Consider the following 8,721-nt stretch of genomic DNA (forward strand, 5'->3'; position numbering starts at 1 on the left):
ATACCACACATATCAAATTAGCAACCTAAGTATGTGTGATTAAGAAGGGATATTTACCTTAAGGTCCTACATTTTAATTACATGTAAAAGGTTTTAAAGTGCTCAGAGACCTAATGGAAAAATGTAAAAAAAAAAAAAAATGGAGTTTGTGACTAAGATATGAAAGTCCAACAGCTCAGAAATCTTAGCTTGTGCTAAATATCTATGTTGCTTTGTGTTCTGATAAAGAACTTAGACTATTATAAAGCTAAGGTACATCTGAGCTCTGAGGTGGACGAGTGGATCTGTAACATTTTGCTTCACTTTATATTTTTGCTTATTAGCAACAGGTCCTCTCAGCTCTGAGTCACATCGCGAAGCACTCGGTGGACCTGGCAGAGATGGTTGTGGAGGCAGAGATTTTCCCAGTTGTTCTCACCTGTCTGAAGGACAAAGATGACTTCGTGAAGAAGAATGCTTGTACTCTGATTAGAGAGATCGCAAAACATACACCAGAGGTAAAAGCAAAGCAAACCCAAACAAAACACAGGCCTCAAGACGAAGTTACGTTGTCTTTTAAATTAACAGCAGTTTGTCTATGAAGCCTGAGCTTGCTCCGTGCAGTCTAATGAGGCCACTGCTCCTCGTCCTCAGCACTGCAGACATTTTGGATGATGTGACTGTAGGTGGGAAAGTGGATGCTCACCAGCGTTCCTTGATGACATCAGCACCCCTCCCCCCACGAGACAATGAAACCTGACTCCAAATGTGGTCAAATGTTCTTTAGAGTACAAAATCACCTCCATTTGAGATCCACTGAGTTGTATTAATGACATTTGAGTTTAAAATACAGTTTCTAATTATTGCTAGCTTTCTATTTCTAGATTGTGGGAAGACTCCAAGCCTCGATCATTCTTATATTATGACAGCTAGGAGCATTGGAATGATATTAACTCTGTAGGTTGGGACCAACCACAGAGGCTCCTTGGCCTGCTGTGGCACTAGATAGCTAGCTGTTCTAATGTGATTTTCTACTCTGAGTTTTTAGGTGCAAAAGAGACAAATCAAGCCTGTGTTGATTTTGAAGTTGTTTCTGTTTCCTGTGTGTATTTTGACTAATCTATTTTTGTATTTCATTACATGTTAAAGTAAATTTCATCTATCATCTCTACATAGTTGAGATTTTCCAGAACTGAAGTGCACTCAGCTAGTAATCACGGTCGGTGTGTGGGTAATTAGGTCAGATGTCAAGTCTGATGCCTTTGGACATCGATTCATCCTTATACTCAGACATTGTGAATGGCGACTTATTATACTTGAACATTTCTTTAATAGACGCAATGCCTTCCTAGAGTGGTATTCACCATTGCCAGGTAGTTTTAAGTACTAAACAGAGAGTGATTGAGTCATATCTAAAAACCATCTTGTGCTGTCTGGGGTCTTGCTCTGTTCTCCCAGCTCTCGCAGCTGATTGTTAATGCCGGAGGTGTGGCTGCCGTGATCGACTGCATCGGGTCCTGCAAAGGGAACATACGGCTGCCTGGCATCATGATGCTGGGTTACATGGCTGCTCATTCTGAGAACCTGGCCATGGCGGTGATCATCTCCAAGGTTGGCTGACGCATGCTTCCTTTCTCCTCGATTTCATGGTAGAACCATAGACTGACACCAGGATAGAAAACAACTGGACGCAGTAAAAGAATTGCCTAAATGTGTTCAGTTGTTTTACTGCTTATGTATGTCAGCGTTTATTACTATATTTTCTGGGGGGGGGGGTTCTTTTATTGAGTATTACTGTAATCTGTCTTTAATTATTATGTAAATGTATATCTTGAATGACTAATTGTGCATACTTAAAAACACTCTAGCTAAGAACTTCCTTTAAATGACTTCTCCATTTGTCACTTCCATGCACCCAGAGGTCTGTGTATCCCTCCACTGCTGTCATCTGGGTCAGAAGATGGTGTTGGCTGGCTCTCTCTCCAGATACAGCCAGGCTCTCAGAGGCTCACAGCTAGCAGCAGCACTTTCCTTGTTATGTTCTAGAAATTTAGCCCTTTCTCAATTTATAGCTTTGTATGGACCCTCTCTATAGTGTAGCTGTGGCCCTTAGTTAGGTACTCACAAAATGTATTGGAATACAGATATGGATTTCCTGAAGACCACTTCAAAAATTGAGCTCACACTGTGTGCGGCAGCCCTCTAGGGGGCAGGGCTCTTATCAGCCTAGAAAACCTGCTGCTGTTGGTTAAACAGAAATGGTTTTTTTCCCCTTGCTAATCCTCCGAACACAAAGGAGCCCCAGATCTTGATTTTCTACCGATTCCACACGGATGCTCCCTATACTGAGCCCTCTCTGCTCTGCATTTCTTTTGTTCTCCTGTTACTGCAGAATGACCAGGCAGTACTGGTGCTTTTGGAGGAGTCATAAGGGATGTGCCTGGGGTTTTGATCCTTGGCTCCTTTGTCAGGAATATGCCTCATCATAATGAAGAGATGGGCTGCAGTTGTCTGTGCATCCTACATACCCTACTGAATCTGGCCAGGACTTCTTCAGTGAGGAGTGCTGCCTGGCTTTCTCTCCCACTGGCTTGGCTTTCAGTTCTTTGAGCATTAAGGTCTATGTGGAGGTCTGAGGCAAATCACACAGCAATGAGAGGCATTTCCTCCTTGTCCTCCAAGGGGCTTCAGGGACAGCTGATAATGTCTACGATTTCTGGCTCTCTGTTGCCTCTGAAGCACATTGACGTTCCTGGCCTCATCTGTGCATTCACAGTTGGGGCCGGTAATGTGGAGCTTGGGGTGAAGGCCAAGGACTGTCTGTTGGTCCTCTCCTTGGTCCTCTCTTCCTCAATCTTTGTCCTAAAAACGTGGGCTGCTTACCAAGTCACTCCATTCTCACAGGATGTAGAAACATGGTGAGTTTTAGGAAACTGAGCCAAAAGACAGACAGACAGACAGACAGACAGATAGACAGGAAAGGACAAGGACAAGGAAAAGGAAAAGGAAAGGGGAAGGGGAAGGGAAGGGGAAGGGGGAGGGGGGAAGGGGGAGGGAGGGGGAAGAGGGGGGAGGGGAGGGAGGAGGGAGAAGAGGGAAGAGAGAGAAGAGGGAGGAGAGGAGAGGGAGAGGGAGAGGGAGAGGGAGAGGGAGAGGGAGAGGGAGAGGGGGAGAGGGAAGGAGAGGAGAGGAGAGGAGAAGAAGGGGAGGGGAGGGGAGGGGGAGGGAAGAGGGAGGGGAAGGGAGGGGAGGGGGAAGGGGAGAGGGAGGAAAAGAAAAAGAAAAGGAAAAAGGAGGGGAGGGAGGAAAAGAAAAAGGAAAGGAAAAAGGAAAGGAAAAAGGAAAGGGGAAAGGAAAGGAAAAAGGAAAGGGGAAAGGAAAGGAAAGGAAAGGAAAGGAAAGGAAAGGAAAGGAAAGGAAAGGAAAGGAAAGGAAAGGAAAGGAAAGGAAAAAGGCCGATTAAGAGGCTCTGCGGAAGGCACGCGTGATGGTCTTGACCTTTGCCATGCAGCATTAACATGTGATATGGGTTTTCATAGTACTACATTTGAAATAATTACATTGTCTCAAATTAATTATAAAATTATGCCTTATACAGAATCTAGAATTAAAAATTGATATGTTTATTTTATTTTTAAAGTTTACTTATGTCTGTGTCAGATATTGGGATTAAAGACATCTGTGAGCTACTGTGTGTGTGCTGGGAATTGAACCCAGACCCTCTGGAAGAGCAGGCAGTGATCTTAACCACGGAGCCATCTCTCCAGCCCCCTAATATGTTTTGTTTTTTTTCCTTAGATCTTTAAACTTATTCTGAGGACTTTTGATGATGTTTTTATTATTTAAACAAAATTGGAGTCTAAAATGCAAAATGCACACACATGCCACCTGTGTAACAAAAGCAATCTGGTCACATCTGGCCTGTGACAATGAGCAGAACTGTCCTTATAAAGTAGATCAAGCCGACTGGAAGTGTGGGTTGTGCTTCAGGGGATATTAGTGAATTTCGGTCCATGTAAAGGTCTTAGAGTGGATTCTTGTTCATAGTCACCTGAGGTTCAGCTTGCAGTAATTATTTTACTTTTAGATTCACTGTACTCAGGGTATGTATGTCACTGAGGGTTGAACTGAGAGCTGTCCTCAGTCTTAACTTTTTAAAGGATAGGAAAGTTTTCAGTTTGTCCCAGTAGAATCTGGTTTTGCCTGGTCTGAGGCATCTCTGTTGTTTGCGTAAATAGCCCTCTATTTGGGGGGTAGAGACATTCTATTAAGACAAGCTAGTAGAGACATTCTTATTTAAGTTGGATTGTTACAGGTAATTAAGGTACTGTAGCTCTCATCATTCTATTGACTTAAGAAATGGCTGCCCTTGTGATGGGGGCATTTATTGAACCATAGAGAGAGAGAGAGAGAGAGAGAGAGAGAGAGAGAGAGAGAGAGAGAGAGAGAGAGAGAGAATGAAATGATTTCTTATAATGCCTGAGAGACAGGGAGGACTTTAATCCCGCTCTAGATTTATAGCACTTGCTCTTTTGATCCCCACTGCAGGGTGTACCCCAGTTGTCAGACTGCCTGTCAGAAGAACCGGAAGATCATATTAAGGCTGCGGCTGCCTGGGCTCTAGGGCAGGTTGGGAGGCACACTCCAGAACATGCTCGGGCTGTCGCCATCACAAACACGTTGCCCGTGCTGCTGGCTTTGTACATGTCCCCAGAGAGCTCTGAGGACCTGCAGGTGAAAGTACGTGCTTGCTTTTAACAGGATTAGGAAGACTGGGTAGACACTGTCTCATTCTTTAAAATATGTGGTTCTAATACATGGTTTTCCTGACGGGCTGTTCCTTTTCTCAGTCAAGCAATACAAATCTGTCGGGAGACTGGGGTATCTTACCTCTGAAAACTGGTTACCCTTGTCACCAGGGTCAGGGATCTTTTCAAGGAAATTTTGTACAGGCAAATACTTGGATGTAAAGTGAATGTCTGGTTTTTACATTCTATATTGCTGTGGACATTTTCTATGAAATAGGAATGGAAGAAAAACAGAATTTTTTTGAATTTGGGTTTGCTAGAGAGCATTCTATGCATTTTACAGAAAAAAAAATTGAGTCCAAAAGAATTTAAATTATTTTTCAAAGATATAACTAGTTAGAAAATATTACTGAAGATATAATTTACTTTTCTTAATTTCAAGACTGTCTGATCTTTTAATTCTGTGTCTTTTTTCTTTTTGAAATGTTTAAGATTCACAAAATTAAATTTTTTTGAGTCATGCATCTTTTAAAAGGCAAATTATTAAAAAAATACTACTGGCTATGAGGGTGATTTGTGAAACTGGCATATTAAGTAGTGTGAACTATTTAATAATTCTGTAATTTCAAGGAAAGAAAAATATTTTCTAGAATACATATTAGGAAAATACTGACAAGTTAATTACAACAAAGAGAATAATTAAAAATAAGATAAGCATGGCCACTCCAGTGGCTTGGAGGGTGAAGGGGGTCTGTGCATGCTGAAGAGCATCTTCAGGACTCACATGGAAGAAGGAGAGAATCTGGCTCAGGCCAAGTGTCCACTGAGTCCTACACGCTTGCTGCAGGCATAAGCTTGCACCCTCCCATACACACAAAATAAATGATAAATGTAATTACAACCCAAAACAAAATTAATAGTAGAGTGCATTGAAATCTAGTTAATGAGTGAATTAATGAAGAGTGAACCCCATTTGCTGACATGCAGCTTCGGATAACAGGGTAGAAAGTTCCCTTTGTTAAGTTTTACCAAAGTGACTTTATTTGGTTATGTTTACACGCTAGTTTTCTGCAAATGGATTGTTCAAGTTGTAAGACTTTCCAGATCAAAGCAATGCTTACGTAGAATCAGGGCTTCCCTCCCATGACCATTGCAGTCAGGTAACCTGAGTAATCAATACCTGGCTGACAGAAGGAGATCTGCACTGGGCCCTCCCCAGTCTTCTCCAGTTAAGCAGGTGTCTGGTTCTTCCACTTTCTGCTGAGAAATCCCAGACCCATTTGAGGTCTGATTTGTCCAAGGCTGGCTGATTAATAATGTAATCAACAGTACTGAGAGCTGGAGAAACCTTGGCAAAGTGGCCCTTAGGTAGCATTGGATAGTTTTTACAGTGATTACAATGTATAGATCACCTTGTATAGTTTTTACTTCTAAGTGGTGTGGAGGTTAACTGGAGAACTTGAACATGCCAAGCGCATAAACTCTCAGTCACTAAGCCAGCTCCCCTGCCCATAGACTTTTTTTTACATGAACCATTGTGACATTAAATTGTACAAATATCCATGGAGAAAAATTAATTGAAAAAAACTTACTTTTAACAGTAAGATAATCTTTTAAATTCATCTTAGGTGGTTTTATTAGGCCAAGTAATAGAAATGAAGTTTCTTTTGATACAGTATTTACTTTTGGGAAATACACAGGGCATTAAATGTACAAAGAGAAACCTTTAGTAATTTCCCTGGCAACAAAACCTTCCCAATGCTTGTTGTTCATCTGAATCGCTTCTTACTGTAGGGATGTCACTCTTGGTCTTCTCCAGGGTCTCTTGGAGTGTCCAGTGAAGTCTCTCAAGCCTGTTTGATTTAACACTAGCTCACTGAGAAAACGTGTATCCAAAAGCATTAGCAGCTGTCTAGTGGCACTTCCCATTTGTTACTCTGTGGCAGCTTTCTAAGAATAAAGCTAGCTCAAGGTTCATTTTGTCTCAAAGGCATGTCAGCTTCGGTAAGCATTGGCTAATTGGTTCTAATGAGGGAGAGCCAATGAGCAACCTCTTGGAATGATGCCTGTGTAGTCACTGCTTGCTGCCCCTATGTTATTCTAATGAAGAGTGAAAAGTCTGTTATCTGACTACATCATCCAATATGCTTTCTTTAGAGCATCATGCTGAAGTGCTTTAGCTTATGTTGGCATATGAATCCTTATAAAACTGTCAAAGACAGTAACCCCATATAGATCTCCTGTTCTCATGGTCATACTTCCCATTGCATTTTAGTAGCTTTATTGAGATATAACTTACACATCTTACCCACTTAAAGTATAAGATCCAATGGTTTTTAGTCTACTTACAGATTGTGAAATCATCTCCACAAGCTGATTTTAAAGGTTTTTCCCTCCATCAATTGTCCCTCCAGATCTCGTCTGCTCCCAGGCAACTGTTAATTTTCTTCCTGTCTCTATGAGCTGATATAATATCCAAGACCTTTTGTGTCTGATCTGAAGGAGTTTTGTTACTTGTTGTTTAATGTGTATGGCTGTCTCGCCTGCATGTAGTCTGTGTACCATGTGCGCCTGGTGTCCATGGAGGCCAGAAGAGGGTTTCAGATACCCTAGAACTGGACTTGCAGTCATTGTGAGCCACCGTGTGGGTGGTGGGAATTGAACCTGGGTCCTCTGGAAGAACAGCCACTATTAACTACTGAGCTCTATTTCCAGCCCCTAACCTGACTTATAAGACTCCTCTGTAGTGCATATCAGCCTTTTGAGCCTCTCTGTTGCTGGATAATATTCCATTGTTTATCATTCACCAGTTGATGAGACACTGCGCTACTTAAACTTTTTATCTATTTGCACATGTTTTCATGTGGATGTATTTTCTTTTAATTTTTAAAAACTTACCAGTAGTGTGTGTGCATGGACACATGAGCCATGGCTGTATGTGGAGATCGGAGGCCAACTCTTTGGAATCTATTCTCTCCTTCCATCTGGAGAGCAAACTCAGGCTGCTGGCTGGACTGGAGCGTCAGGCACGTTTGTCATGTCTCTGAGCTGGAGGCATGCCTGCATTTCTTTTCGGTATATTTCCAGAAGTGCAATTGGTGGGCCACTGCTAATGCTTTAAGATTTAAGGGACTACTGAACTGTTTTCGTATATAACCAACTTTTGCACATAACTTGCTAATAATAAATTTTATTTATTCATTCTATTCTTTTACTATACCTATAGCTATCCCAATGCGTAATTTTGATTTTCATTTGCTTAATGGCCAATAGTGTTGAATATATTTTCATATACTTCTTGGCTGTTTGTGCATTTAAATTTGAATTTAAATGTTCAATTTAAATTGAAAATTGGTATCGATCTCAAGGCCTTCTACATGGTAGGCAAGCCCCTGTCACTGAGCTATACTTCCAGTCCTGCCTATTTTTAAATAGGGTCATTTGAGAGTTAATTCTCACAGGTCAGAGGTAGGCAGGTAAGCAAAACCTTAAGTAACTAATAATTCTTTCATGTAGGACAATATAGTTGATTTTTATAACATCCATTCCTATCTAAGAGGATAGTTATGAAATAAGTGTATGTCTTTCAGACTAAGGAAAGGAAACTCGATGAACTTCTCAGGTTCTTAGATTTCTTTTTAGAGCCCTGGACTAATGACTTGATCAGTCAGCATCCACTTGGAATGGTCTGAGTAGGAGCAGGGCTGTCTGTGAGCTACGATTGATATAATTTGCACCATTACAGCTATTTGGCCTTGTTAGCGATAGCAGTTAAGTTAAATGTCTTGGTCTGCTAAGGTCACCATGGTCTTAAGATGATTTACAAAGGGGCAGTATAATCAGGTGTGTTGGAAACTGGAGTTTCTCTTCAATTCACACTGCTTGTGGGCTACCTTTCTCCATTCTTTAGTTGACCTATGCAGCAATGGAGGCTGTATAAGACTCCTTACTCTGGCTTCACTAAAGAAAACCTAAAATCCAAGAGATCATTTAT

General features: G+C 41.5%; 1 protein-coding gene across 2 annotated transcripts in view; it reads left to right on the top strand.

Annotated features, from left to right (window-relative positions):
* The window catches only part of Spag6 (sperm associated antigen 6), a 55,736-nt gene that overhangs the window by 38,665 nt on the left and 8,350 nt on the right, over positions 1–8,721 (top strand). For both annotated transcript variants that reach the window (XM_006497502.2, NM_001001334.2), the window contains 3 exons: positions 324–497; positions 1,438–1,590; positions 4,528–4,719. In XM_006497502.2, coding sequence (XP_006497565.1) covers positions 324–497; positions 1,438–1,590; positions 4,528–4,719 — 519 coding nt within the window. The remainder of the gene's footprint in view (positions 1–323; positions 498–1,437; positions 1,591–4,527; positions 4,720–8,721) is intronic.

The sequence above is a fragment of the Mus musculus genome, chromosome 2 (genome assembly GCF_000001635.26).
Source record: "Mus musculus strain C57BL/6J chromosome 2, GRCm38.p6 C57BL/6J".
NCBI lineage: Eukaryota > Metazoa > Chordata > Mammalia > Rodentia > Muridae > Mus > Mus musculus.